General features: G+C 40.1%; 1 protein-coding gene and 1 long non-coding RNA gene across 2 annotated transcripts in view; one reads left to right on the top strand and one right to left on the bottom strand.

Annotated features, from left to right (window-relative positions):
- Positions 1–8,082, bottom strand: part of LOC109626350 (netrin receptor UNC5D-like) — a 179,214-nt gene extending 171,132 nt beyond the window's left edge. Inside the window, exon 1 of the mRNA XM_020082229.2 lies at positions 7,693–8,082. Within this exon, the coding sequence (XP_019937788.1) occupies positions 7,693–7,780 (88 nt within the window). The 5' untranslated portion in view covers positions 7,781–8,082. The remainder of the gene's footprint in view (positions 1–7,692) is intronic.
- On the top strand, positions 7,857–8,811 carry LOC109626351 (uncharacterized). Its single transcript, XR_002202530.2, has 2 exons — positions 7,857–7,997; positions 8,668–8,811. It is a non-coding gene; the product is annotated as an uncharacterized lncRNA (long non-coding RNA).
- Positions 8,812–14,743: the final 5,932 nt, after the last annotated feature.

The raw sequence follows: 14,743 nt of genomic DNA, 5'->3' as shown, positions 1-14,743 counted from the left end.
TCACCTAAATCTTACGCACCGGACCTTTAATTTGCAATTTCTGCAAAGGTGACAATTTCTTTGAACACTCGTTATTGTAGGATTCATGAAATGCAGATTAATGAAAATGGATCAGTCTTTAATATAGTCCCAGAGTTCACTGTGGTACAAAGTCTGAATGTAAATCATCATTTCCTTTTCTCTCCGAGTTCAACTTTGATGCGATTCAGCACAGCACTTCTCAAAGACCGTGCCTCAGAATCTTCCCCCTTTTGTCTGCAGGACTGAGGATTTCTTATGAAAAGCACAGAAGGCGTCTTCAAAGGGCAATGGAATTCCACTCTCTGTTTTATTTTATGAATGACAGAGCTTTGTTGGTTTTACAACATACGGTTACACATCACTACAGAGAGGTATTATGTAGGTTTCATATGCCAACAGGGACTCTTAAATCCCATCCAGCATCTCTGACACCCACAAAAGCACCAAATAGCTGTTGAGGATAGACAGGGCTGCATGAAATATAGCCAGGCATAGTCCTTTTCTATAGCTCGGGGTGTCATCTGAATTTTTTTTTGTGGATGGAGGGGGAGAGCTGGCCTCGCTTGGATATAGAAAATAGCTTTTAGATATAAGAAATGGGGATAAGCCACCAAACCAGCTCCCAAACCATTAACCAACCTTTCAACAACACTCTTTTCTTGAGAAAGAAACAGGACAAAGACGAAGCAAGAACCAGAATCAGCACGGAACGGAACTGCATTTACCGTCACACAATATGGCCTCACAGCATTAGACGAGGACAATGTCAACATGGTTGATGACTCGTGTATGCACAGCCATGACATCATATGTACTGTGAAGTACATGTGTATTGGTTCTGAAGCACACAAACAAGGAAATTAATCCCATGTTCACCTCAATGGATTTCTTACATTTGTGATGTGTTTCCAATACATTTCACATCAGCATTGCCATGTACCCTGGTGTGTGTGTGTGTGTGTGTGTGTGTGTGTGTGTGTGTGTGTGTGTGTGAAAGATGGGTGTCTACTCAAAACTGACTGATCCTTAAAGAGACAATAACCCAATAAAATAGGAAGGGAGGTGTTTAGTGTTGATGTCTAAACGACTGTTGGGTGAAAATCCAATGTCATTAAATATTTATTTGTTTTTGATTACTCTTGAAATTAATTCATCATGGGGAGCAGCGACAGGTGCTCGCTGTTACTGACAAACTGCTGTGGCAGTTACTGATAATACGAGATACTTAGGTATTCTGCACTGTAACCCTGCTATCAGTCTTTCTCTCTCCGCTTCTTTTTTTTTTTTTTTCTTTCTTCCCAACGCTCCCCTCTCCAAACTCTGCCTCTCCAAGCTCAGCTTTCCTTTCTCCTTCAGTCAGGTGCTGGTGAGAAATGACAACACAACCAAAACATTTGTCACAGCAACAATCCACTGAAACTAGATTACACCGAAAAAGGAATTGCGGGGGAGGAGTGACCATTAAGAAAGGACGAAGGTCCGGGATATTTATGAAATGAGAGTGCTTTAGAGGAAACAACAGTGCTGCACGTAAAGTAATAGGACCGGGAGATACAATAGCCTGAGAGAGGGAGAGAGTGCTTGGCACTGACGTGAATGGAGTGTGCATCTTGCCTTTTTGGCAATGCCCTTGAGTTAGCCAGTGAGGCATCGAATGGTGTGTTGTAGATGGGCAGTTATCTCCAAGGCTTCGCTTTCAGTGTTGTGAGAAAACACATGGCAGCAATGCTAGCTCTTATCGAACAAAAAGCTTCAAGGCTGTGGAGACGAAGGCGGAGCGGCATGTCTGCAGGAGGCTACATTTGACACGCAGTCATTCTCCCAGCATTTCACCTCACAAAAGAGAGGATGCACTATTACAGTGCCTGCAAATAGCACACTCTGTGCAAACATAAATATATAACCTATACAGAATGATACAAGTATAATCACTATGTAGTATATAACTCAGCATAAATGCCCAACCCAATATAACCAATATTGGGGGCAATCTGGGCATCTGTATTAGCCAACAGGAACCTGACCGAATGATAATCCGTCTTAAGTTTGCTCTACGGTATTTTGTGCACTTGCCTGCTTGTGTTGCACTGTTGGGCTCCTTTACAGCAGTGTAAGCATTTTTGCTCCATACTGTGTGTGTGTAATAAGTGCAATAAATTATTTTGGCACACTGGTTCAAGAGACTCAGAGTTTGGCTGTCCCGATTGGCAAAACACAAGGATTTGCTGAGCTCCAGCAGCTCTAACCACTCTTATTATGAAAGAGCGGTGAAAAAGCACTCAGTTCGCAGCTTCTCATTTTGAATTAGATTTCACATGAAATTACTAAAATTACAAAAATATTGCTGGCAGGAGGTAATATCAGCTGTCAATATCCTTCCATTTTCTATACTGCTTATCCTGTTATGGTCATGGGGGCGGATAAAGCCGATCACAGCTGGGTGAAAGGGGGGGTACGTCCTAGACAGGTCGGCAGCATAATGCAGGACCAGCATATAAATCAAATAATGATTCACAGTCTTCAAGTGACATCATCCCAAATCTGCATGTCTTTGGACTTTGGGAGATATCCGGAGTAAACCCATGAAGACACGGGGAGAACACTCAAACAGAAAAGGGCCTCGGCCAAGCTGGGATTTAAACTAAGAACATTCTTGCGGTGGGGCAAGTGCTAACCACTGTACTACCATGCTGCCAACTGTCGGAGACGGTTGTTGATTTCAGACTAAGTTGGCTGTGGTTAGGTTTTTGTGCCATCTGCGTTCTGCAAGTGTTTTTATCTGTAAAGACATATGAAGGATCACTTGAAATACCTCACTGAGACACCCCTAATAAATTCTAATTACAAACAATATATTGAGAGAAATAAACACATCCAATAATGTAGGAAGGAAGGAATTCAACAATACAACAAAGACTAAACTTGACAGCAAAGTAGAGAGTACCTCCATGAATCTATATTCAGTATAACCACAATGGAAATTGAGCAGAAATATTAAGTTACATCAACAGATTTATAATGAAAGCCTTGTTTTTTTTTGTTTTTTTTTTTAATGGGAGCAAACAAAAGGATTCTCTTCCAATCAATTCTGCCTCTCTTGAGAATATCATGTACAAAAGCTTATTTATTGACCAAATTCCAATGCCTCGATATCCCAGAGACAAAAAACAATAGCTATTTGATTACTCAGAAGCTCTGTCCAACCCAGACACTCATCATCCCTATCTTTGTAATGAGTGTTTGCATATTTACTTCCATGCAATTTTTTTTCCTTGAACATCATTCCCCATCATTTTCCCCTTTTGTGATCGCAAAGCTTACTGCTCTCAGTGTAGACAGTGTTTCCCATACCCCTGGTTTGGCTGCTGGTGAGCTTAGTTCCCCTTAGAATGTGGAGAAGAAGAGGAGGGGGTTGGTGAGTTGGATACAGAAATGGACTCCCTTTGAATAATGCAAGATAGAAGCTGGGCAATGACCACCGTGCAATCTCCTATGGAAGAGAAACAACTGTGGAAACCAGCCCGAACGTCCCCGCGAATTCTGCTCATGTGGAATGTCAGTTAAATCAAAGCTGGAGCTTGAGAAAGAGTCTGGCAGTCATTTTTTTGGGGATAAATAAAACATGGCAGAGATGACTCCATTGCCCTTTATCCCCCCCCCCCCCTTCTCTCTCCGTTTCTCTCTTGAGTTTTTTTCACTTACACCGAGCTCAAGCCAGCAGCAGGAGGTACAATGAGCTGCAGCTCCAAGCCTCAGCCGCCGTGAGCATGTCGAATTTTACGACAATAAAAGGAAAGTTGTGCACACAAAATGAAATAGAATTATGTTTTGTGTTAGCATTTTGCAGCGTTTCTCTGTCTTGCATGACACTCAGGTTGCAGGAAGGCTCAAGTGTCAGTTATCTTTCGTAAACTTCTGTGTGATGATCTAGTGTCAATCAGGCGTCAGTGCGACAGGCGGCTGCATCCTTGCATTTCGACAGAGCGTGGCCGTTTGCTTCAGGCTAACCACTTACATGTCTTAACACTGTTGACATGTCAGTGTCACGGAAGGGGTTACATTTATTGATTTCACCCTCTTATAGCCCATTAGGATCTAACTCATGTTTTAAATCAAGCAGTCTATCCCATTAGTTGTTAAAACATCCAGTCTTAAAAAGGATAAGAATGGTTTTATTATTTTTTTATTATTGTTTACAAACCAACATGTTAATCCATGTCTCAATAATTACCAACTTCCCTACCCTGGGTGTAGCACTCAGGGCCGAGTCGATTTATTAGGTCACTGAGGATGTAAATCTTTTTTTAAAATAGGCCACAAATACAGTATATAGCTTTATTTTTTTAAAGGGCAGAGTAGTTTACCTAAAAAGCTGGGCAGTGTAGTTTTTAGGAAACATTACTCAAGCAATTGCAGAAACTGCATTTTTAAGGGACTATTTTCAACCATGGATTAATGAACATTTGGTGCCTAAGCATGCATTAGCAGCAGGAGGAGGGTGTGCCTCATAATTAGAGCTGAATCGATCCGTCGATTGATCAACAGAGAAATCATCAGCAAATATTGTGATGATCGATTCATTATTCCTGAGAAAAATCCATATCTTCCCTTGGTTCATCATCTAAATTGTCAATATTTGCTGCAATTTTTGGACATTTTCCAGACTAAACGATTAATGTAGTTAAGTCAAGAAAATCTACAGAATATTTGTTGAAGCTTTAATATCTGAAACACTGCAACTCTACCATGCTTCCATGTTTTTGTGACAATTTTTGCAGGCTCTTTATTTCCCATTGAACTAAAATCCACATGCAACTGGAGTTTATGATACGCAGCATCAGAAATGCCTCCAATTGAAAATACCAACTCGGGCATGAGTTCAAATCTGAACATTCCCTTCAAATACCACCTCTTCACTCTCACCCAAATAAAACTGCAATTTTGTTTACGGGGGAAATAACTTTCCGCTCCAAAACAGCAGTTGTGCTGTACGGTTACTGGCAACCACTGTTTTTAGAAATGAATTTCCGGTAGTGTAGTGTTAGCCAGAGTAATTGATTAATATTTCATGCTGGCAAAGCCAAGAATTCCATCTGTGATGTACACCTTACTGAGTTCAAACTTATTCTTATAAAATGAGGTAATTGTGTTTTCCTGGATTCATTTATTTGTGGTCTTTTTTAGTTATGACTGTCAAACTAGATGGATAGCTCTATGTTATTCATTCTCTGTATGCATTTGTTTTCAAAGGACTGAGCCAGACAATAATTATTGCAACTATCAACTGATATTGTTACACAAGTTATGTTTTTTAAATGCGCTGGTTTCCAGGTGTCCAGTGATGGAGGGGAAATGGTATTGGAACGTCTCAACATGAGATGCCAGAAATGTTTTTGTGGTTGCCTTTGGTTAAAATAAGTTGTCACTTTGCATTTTGTAAAAAAAAAAAACCCTGAATAGCTCTACTTGGGCATCAATTTTAAGTCGAAAGCAGCTCATGGTTTCCTCAGCCAGACAACACGAGTCGTGCAGCTCCACTTACATGCGACACACTCTGCTCACATGTGAACGTCTCCAGGCTGCGAAGCACTGGCTCACTCTGTCACTGTCGACACTGCTGCCTCACTGGTCCCTCTGCAAACACCTCTGTTACATTCACTGCCGCTGCTCAACACTTCGACAGCCCCGTCACCTCCCTGAAAGCACCTGAAGGGACTGATTCGAGGTTTTTCTCCTTGAGGGTGAGTTTGTTATCGTCAGTTCAGGCTCTCTCCACTCCATCAGTGCATTAAGCTTTAAATCCACGCTTGCAGGTGAGTGGTGCTCCTTGCAAGACAAAGAATAAATGTCCATCCCTGAATTATAGCTTATCTTGTAATCAACAAATAAATTACAATATGTAGAACATGCCATACGTGTGTGACCGGAAGACTGAATCTTTATAACAGCCACGCTCCATAATTTAGCCTCATCTGCAGGTGTTAAATTATTTAGTCAGATATTTGAGTGTTGACATCCATATTATTGCAACCTAAATATTTATAACAGCCAAGTCGGAGAGCCATCACAAATGCAGACCCCACTTTAAAACCTGACGCATCTTTTACAACATTTATTTATGCAGCTTATGAAAACTTCATCTTATACGCACTGGCACATTTTACTTTCACGCACTCATGACACTATTGTTTTTTTCCTTCAGAATATCATGCAACATTTCACACGGAAATGCAGCCACAGTGGAAACTCTGCTCGTGTAAATACAATGCACAGCCTGTGTAGAAAGGTGAAATTAAACCACCCTTTTCAGATCAACTTTAAAAGACTGACAAAAAACCCTCCTGGTCCCGACATGCAAAGCTGCACTGAAGATATCCACGCACTATCTAATATTTATGGAATGCTAATTTTCAAGTTGAAGCTAATTTCAAAACTCGGGATGCAAAAAGGAGCGAAAACCTTGGGGCTGCTTAACTAATTGAATTGCAAATGCATCTTTGTTGTACTGTCATGTGAGCTGAATTGATGTCAACAGGTCAGGATGGATTCACCAGAGGAATAAAAAATAGGAAATCACTGACCAAAACATTTTAAAACAGAGAGGTGTTAGCATCTCTGTATTCTCTCAGGCTCTCAAACTGTCATCACATGCACAAATCAAACATTTGTGCATCACCAGAGGGGAAGACACCGAGATTTAACAGCACCACTCACATTTTGATAATGCTGGTGGTGGGTTATGCTCCACAGAACAACCCAATTTGCGGATTCACCGGCAAATTGAAGGCTTTTGTCACCATCTAATGTTTTAAAGAAGGAATTCACAACTGTCAGAACAACCAATTAAAGCGAGCACATAGCTCTTCAGCAATTATCTCCATTCATCACTGAGTATTCTTTACTCTGTGTGGAACAAAAGCTCAGGCCACAGGAGAGAACAGAAGAGACGGGGAGCAGCTTGTCCAATTTAACGGTGTCTCCTAAAAACTGGACAATTTCTCAATAAAACCATCCATGCAGCCTAATGAAGGAGGATCTGCTCAAAGGGATTGAGCAGGTTTAAATTGTGGAGGGTGGGGGGGGACAGGACAATTGCAAAAATGGATTTCGAATGATCAGACATTGCAGTTATGATACAGCCACACTATCAGTGGGCTTTGACACAGAACAACAGAGCAGCCTGCAGCTGATGTGATGATGCTCAGTGATTAGAAAAGTGTGCTTCATATTTAAACCTTGTCTTGGTTAAACCAGATCTCAGCTTTCCTAATTATTCATATTCCACATTCCTCATAGTGAGGATCAGTCTGCTCCATCGTGGTCTCGAAGTAATAAACGAGCACTGGTGGAAGGAATCACATCTCGAGCAGCGTCCTCGACTAAATGTGTTTTTAAAAGAAGATGCTCATTTCATTACCCCATCACTGAAATGAGCTTCATTTGAGAGAAATAAAAGAAAACCAACTCAAACATTTCATCCAAGTGGCGCAGTAGAAATAAAAACTTCAGGTGCAGTCTGAATGTGTTGAATGTTTCTTTTCATGAACGTAAACTGCTCAAATATCACTTTTTTTTTTTTTCCCCCACAAACACACACACCACCTGTATTCCTCCCTCCCGACGAGTGACACGGAACAACAAGCCGCTGCGGAGTGCGTGCTCCGGGCTTACCTCTGGCCAGCGTGGCCGGGACGAGCGGAGCGAGGAGCACGAGGGTGGCGGCGAAAGTCAAGTAGCATCCCCCCGAAAACTGTCCCATTACTGCGCTGCTCGTCGGCCTCCCCGTCCGCTGTGGGGGCACCGGGACCGGGTGTCGTGCATCTGCTTGTCGGCTTGAGGAGGCTCCGCCAAAAAACACACGCCTCCGTGTCCGTGCCCCGGACCGGCCAGCCGACGCTGAGCTCCGGGTGTTGGGCTCCAGAGACGGGGGAGCTGTCACCTCGAGGTATCGCAGTGCGGAGGTGCGGGAGGAGGAGGTGAGAGGAGGAGAAAAGGAATTGAGGAGGCTTCGGCTGCTCCGCGAGGAGCTATAACTAGACAAGAGCACGCGAGCCAACTGTTTTAGGGTCTGAGAGAGAGAGAGAGAGGGAGAGGGAGGGAGAGAGAAACAGAGAGGGGGGGTGTTTGTAAACCCTGTGGACCTGTTGACAAATTGTAAGGTGTGTGTGTGTGTGTGTGTGTGTGTGTGTGTGTGTGTGTGTGTGTGTGTGTGTGTGTGTGTGTGTGTGATCTGTAAACAGATCCTCATTCAAATTGAAGGTGAAGACATGTTTAAAGGTTTGATTTAGGCTTAGCTTATGTGTTAAGACCTTACGGCTCAGGGAGACTGAATGTGTTAAAATGTTCCTTATCTAGGCCGCAGTTACTTTTGTTTAGGTTTAGGTTAAGGTTAAGTTAAGGTTAGGTTTATATTTAGGTTAAGGTGAAGATGATAAGGTTTTGTTTTCATCAATGCAAAATCCCAATAAGGATAGTTACACAAGCTGTGTGTGTGTGTGTGTGTGTGTGTGTGTGTGTGTGTGTGTGTGTGTGTGTGTGTGTGTGTGTGTGTGTGTGTGTGTGCATGCCTAAATTGACCAGAAATGTCTAAATGACCATACTCTCTTCTCTCCTTGCTTCCCCTTTTTTTTCAATTCACATATTCAGCCACAGCCAGGCCATGTTTTCTTCAGATGACGATGTGCTCATCGTAATGGTGTCATTCCACAGCATTGCCTTGGAGCTCCTGCCAGTAGAAAATATAGGAAAGTCTGGAAAATGTCATTTTAACTAATAAACGCCTGTGCTGCAGTCTGTGAGCATATGGCCACTGATTTGTGTCCTTCTGCCAATTAAGCAGCCATTATCTCAGCTAAACTGGACCACTGCTTTCCAAATGTCCTGTCAGATTATTTCATTCATCTGAGTGTTGATACTGGAGGGATCAGCCTGTAAAACATTTATGAGCAGTAGTGGAAGAAGTACTCAGAATATACAAGTAGCATGTGGATCCACAAGTAAAACTAGAGTAGTATTATAAACAAATTGTGTTTTAAAAGAAGCTACTGATTGAACGATCCCTATGGTTACATTCTTACTTATTGCATTAATAGCCTATATCATTGTTCCTGAGACCAGGGTAGTTTTAAATGACTTTGGGGGCCTTGGGCAAAATGGACCTGGGGGCCCTACATCAAACCAACCAAACCCCCCTTCAAAAAAGGAATATTTTAAATTTATGAAGCTTTGGCAGAAGGTTAGTGACAGGGGGCCCCAATGGTGGGGTTCCGATCTGTGTCGTTGCACAGCTGATCACAGAATTTAAAGTTCTCACTAAATTCCTGTGTCATCAGCCCTCTCAGGTCGGAGCCCAAGGCAATTGCCTGCTTTTCCTATCCTGTTGCAACCCATCAAAAGCTGCCTCATACACGCAATTCAATCATTTAGTTATTTCGTTTAGCAGCGTATAAAAATGCTCCATTACCAGCACAAGTCTTAAATTCAGAACTTCAGTAAAAGTGCAAAAAGTGCGTGGGCTGAGCTGTGAAATGTATATATAAGTACCCACTGTATTCAGGACAATTACCCTCTGAGAGAAATGTATTATTATAAAAATATATTCCTCAATAATGTTTCCAGTGCATTAACTTTTAAATTCAAATGTAAGAGTTGGCTGAGGAGAAGCGGATTCAAGGTTTTTCTTTATATCACTGGGTTGATTCCTTTTCTGCATGACAATGCATTGTATTTATGAATCTCATGACAACTTTTCAAAACCTGTAAAGCAGTGAAAAGTACAACTTGGCATCAAATTAAAATACTCAGAAATGGTACAAATACCTCAAAATTACAAAGAACAATACATGAGTAAATATACTTTCTGTATGTAGGTGGGTATCAAGGCGAGGTATTTCATTGATTGCTCATATGTGTTTTTATTTTATTTTTAAAGGTAACCAGTAATTTATGAAGCAGCTGATGAAGGGGATGAAGTAAGTGCACTGAGACATTAAATGTAGAGTGGGGGTAAAGAGGTCAAAAGTAAATATTCCTTGTGGAGTACATTCATGTACTTTTACAGTACATTTCAATTTAATGAGCTACTGTTCAGCTGCATGTATTGACATGATTCAACCTTCTAAAATCCATGTATCCACAGTAAAAGCTAGAATATACCATTCAGTGTCTGACTGTATTTGTTTTTTATGTAAATCACTTCAGTTTGACCTTCTCTGACATAATTATCCTATTGACCAGAAATTCAGTGGTTCATTTCCCAGAGTTGCAGCCAGGGGTCAGGCTGTCAGGCAAGGTTAACTACCTGATAATATTTCTAAAAGCAGCCATAAACCTTGCATTAAATATTTGGGACAGCCTTAAGGCTATTCTGACAGACCATGAACAAAAAACCCACTGAAGATTCTCTCCCTTTGTTTGAACCAATATATGGGTTTCATTGCTTTGAGAACATCAAGATTGCAGGTAAACTGTGTTCTTTAACCTTCCATATGTTGCTCTGACTGTTGTAATTACTCCCAGAGATGACAGAAGTGCATGATTTGTGGGAAAAGATTCCGCGTGTGTTTAAGTATGTGATAAAACAGCAACAGACGAGTGATTGCCAATGAAATAAGAGGAAGCAAATGCCCCTTGGCAGCTCTATAGTAATTCATGCCGTGTTATACTGTCCCCTCGTGGGAATTAGCAAGTGATCCATCACGGGACGTTGTGTTGTGGCTCATATTAGTGTGGGATTATTATTATTTAAATGGCATCTTTCGTAATCAAGCCATAGGGAAAAAATTTCTGGAATCAGAACAGGGCAGTTGCTGTATAGCAAAAAAAAAAAAAATCATTATTGAAAAAGAAGTCATTGCAATCCAAAACAATAAAAGGATGATCACAACAATCAAAAAACTTTTCATATTCCGTCAAAAATGTCATGGTTGAAAACATGTTAAGTGCAGGAAATCCCTCATTAAAGAGGGAATAATGAGCAGAAGTCCCCGTGCACAGCCAGTGTTAGAGCGATCAGGTGGTGGTGGTTGGTCACAGAAAATTACAATTAACCACAGCACACTGAAATGACCTCACTGTGACTATTAATTAAGATCAAACAATGCATTTTGCCTTCAGCTTCTTTATTATTTTCTCACCAGGATTAAAACCATTAGCCCCATTTTCATTGTTTAAGCGTACCCTATTCTTTCAATGATTCACATTTTTCCGAAGATTACAATAATATTAGATATAATTCTAATTATCAACGAGAATGGGACTCAGTTGACAAGATACTTCCAACAAGGCCCAACAGTCAATTCAGATTCAGTAGATTCAGATTTTTATTTGGATCTGCACCAAATTGCACACACTCATAAATCAGCCCCCAATACGACTGATTTTTATTTTCATCAAGATCCATAAATTAAACAAAAAAATTTAAAAATGCAACATTAAAGAAAAAACTATTCCTGGATCCGTCCCTTGATGTAATCATTGATTTACTTACTTCCTGACCCGCACTGCGTCCTTTTACTACGATTTCCTTTTTCAGAAATCCTTCCAGTAGTTTTTGCATAATCTAATTCTAATTCTAACAAAATAAGAAAAGTAAAACTTTAGAAAACAAATAAACAGAGTTACATTTTTTGCAGTTATATCTGTTCTTCATACACATCTAAATGGAAATGTTGAGTACATAGTAACAAATCTGTCCCTCAGCACAATGCTTCCATTAGGATGGGACACATGGATTAAACCATTATGAGGTAGGCTATTACAAAGAGAAAAACCATGGGTTGACTGCCGCTCTCAAATTTATCCGCAATGAGAGTGCGCTCCAATCCAAGAGGGGGTAATTTGATTAACCAGCTCTTAAGGAGCATTTTGGATTTATGAAGTGAACACAATTGAACCTAGTGGACTTAATGAAACACAGGATTTGAGTTGCTTCACATGATGTCGAAACATTAACTTATATCTCTCTCCAGGTAATTCGGGGCCCTGAGGGAAGGATGAGCCACTTGGTCCCTTTCCATTTAGTGGTCGGTCTGTCTCTCTAAAGAAGAAACAGAGCTCTTGTCTGTCAGCTGTGTTTCAGTTATGCTTTATTATTGTATTAAAACTGGTGGTGTGATATTATTGTCATGTTTATTTTATGAAAAATATATCACAGTAACTTTCTGAATGTGGGTGACATCTTACCATCAAGTTTATTGTTTGTTCTGACACTTCTTCCTGTCTTGATGTCAAATCAAAAGACTGGGATTTGCTCATAATCTCTTAAATGTCATAGATGAAAAACAATATTCAGGTACAATGGTTGTTCCGTTTTTATTGTGTGTTTAGAGGAAGTGTTCAATAATTCTTTGTCTTCTGCTGGCTTTGTCGATAGCTTGGTCAATAATCGTCTGGTCACATATCACCAGTTGTGGAGACAACTACAACAACCATTATCTGTCATATTAATAAAGCCGTGCTTTGTTTTATTTGCTTTGTTTAATTGTATTGAGATGCATGGTTGTTTGTCTCTGTATGTCGGCCTTGTGATGGACCAGTGACATGTCCAGGATGTAGCTAGACCTCTTGCCCAATGTCAGGTGATTCCCCCCCTAATAATACCTATAATAACCTTATCTATATAGAACCTTTCATAACAGCCGTTACAAAGTGCTTCACAAAGAAGGCAAACAAAATGAAGACAATTAAAACATCTAAAATCAAAGACAGCAGATGAAACTCCATTTAAAAGAAACAGCAAAAGAAAATAATAAAAGTAAGAACAATCAAGTGAGAACAATGGGTAAATGAAGACATTCAAGGATAAGTGACTAGACGGATGGTTTTCTTTTGGAAAATATATTTATTTATATAAAAATATTATTTATTACGCAGGTGAAATAAATACATATTAAAATAAGTAGTCACAATGAAGTCATTTGTGAAGAAGCATGGTTTGCGCCTTCTAATAGATATATAATATAAATCAGATGTGAGGAAATAATATTGACGTAAAAAAAGTGACATGTAGACAGATACAGACACATTCCACCGATGTGAGGCAGGAGACGTTGCAGTCTTTACTGCTGAGTCTGAGTTCATGAAAAATGCCTAAATGAAACTGTGCAAAAACAAGTCGATTCCCACGCAAATCTGTTTTAAAGCACACAGAAAAAAATAGTTCAGCAGCCTCGGCTCTCAACACCAATGAATGACAAGCACAGGTAATCCACCTTATTGTCTTCTTTATATTACATTTGGTGTGTATCATGCATAGAACTCATTAGATTTGACTCCCTGTGTTTTGCCAGCATGTGTGTGTGTTTTAAGATCATTCGCAGTCTTCTCACAACTTGGCAGAGTCTCCACCGAGGAAATGAGTGAGCTTAATCTGCTCTATGAGAAAGGTATTGTTTTTTAATTCATGCAGTGTTATGCTGAGTTCGCTGGTCTTCTGCTGCATCATCCCTCATACTTAATCACAGTGACCAGGGAGTCAGACTTGAGGCAAGGGAAGGTCAAAGGTACGTTGATTATTGTTTGCCCACCAGGGGGACTGTAGAGCGATGTTTCAATCACCAAAGCCAAGGAGGTTATGTTTTCACACACGTCTGTTTGTTGGTTTATTTCTTGGATTAGGCAAAAAATGATTTCCACCAAAGTTGGCCTTGAAAGAACGCGGTAAATTTTGGTGTAGATGCAGAACCATGTTTTCTTTTTCATTTACTTTCAGTTAACAAATAAACAAATACTTTAGGTTATTCAGCACCTTCTAAGAACTAGACAATCCTTCAGAGGATTGTTTGGCCTTGGCTAATATGTGCGCTTTACTGAGTGCCATTCATTCATTTACCTTATCTGTATTTATCCAATTGTATTTCTGGTTCCTCGACAGCAGCTTGGTCATTATTTGTTGGTCTTAATTATTTTCCTTGAATGTCGATGGAATGTCGAGGTTCCTTGTATTGTTTGTTCCTCATTTTCTATCTCATTTCTCATTTATATAGCACCTTTAAAAACAGCTGTTACAAAGTGCTTCAGGAAGAGTACAGTTATCAACAAAACATCAAATGCAAGAAGACAATGAATACAATGTCATTTAGAATCAAATGATAAAATACAAAATCTAAAATCAAAGACAGCAAAAACAATAACACAATATAATTTAAAAGAAAGTAACATAATTCATAGCAAAACACGATCAAGTAAAAGCCATTTGGAAAAAGTGCATTTAAGGAGACTGGAGCTTAAGGCAGACCTCGCTAGTAACCATATGATCTTCTCATACCTTTACCAAGTGTTTCCGTTGCCTAACCTGAACCTATCTTTGCCATCGAAGCACAAAGACTGTACACATGGGGAAACGTCTTGCTTGGTTTAGTCCAAAGGCCAAAGAATCTGCCTACCAGCACTTCTAAAGGTCACTCATTAAGACTCTATATCTCTTTTGTTTAATCGGTACAAAAGTGTATGAGCGATGGCTCGCAGTTTTACTTGAGCTCCTGTGACAGGTGGTGGCTTCATACTGCGTTTACAGTGCAGATAATGAGAATATTGATCGTGTCATCTAACCTTCAGCAAGAAAATGAGTAAGTGTATTTGTAAGTGTTGATTGGCCATGCACACATATTGCACAGTTCAAGGATTTTAAAAAGCTCTGCATTGGGTGCTAAGATTTTTTTTTATCCTAGAGTTCAGTGGCAGCTAATATTTATCTTCTTGTTTGCAATAAAACTGTCACAGA

The sequence above is a fragment of the Paralichthys olivaceus genome, chromosome 18 (assembly GCF_024713975.1).
Source record: "Paralichthys olivaceus isolate ysfri-2021 chromosome 18, ASM2471397v2, whole genome shotgun sequence".
Lineage (NCBI taxonomy): Eukaryota > Metazoa > Chordata > Actinopteri > Pleuronectiformes > Paralichthyidae > Paralichthys > Paralichthys olivaceus.
The sequence above is the reverse complement of the archived record's forward strand: the minus strand, read 5'-3'. Positions and strand labels throughout refer to the sequence as shown.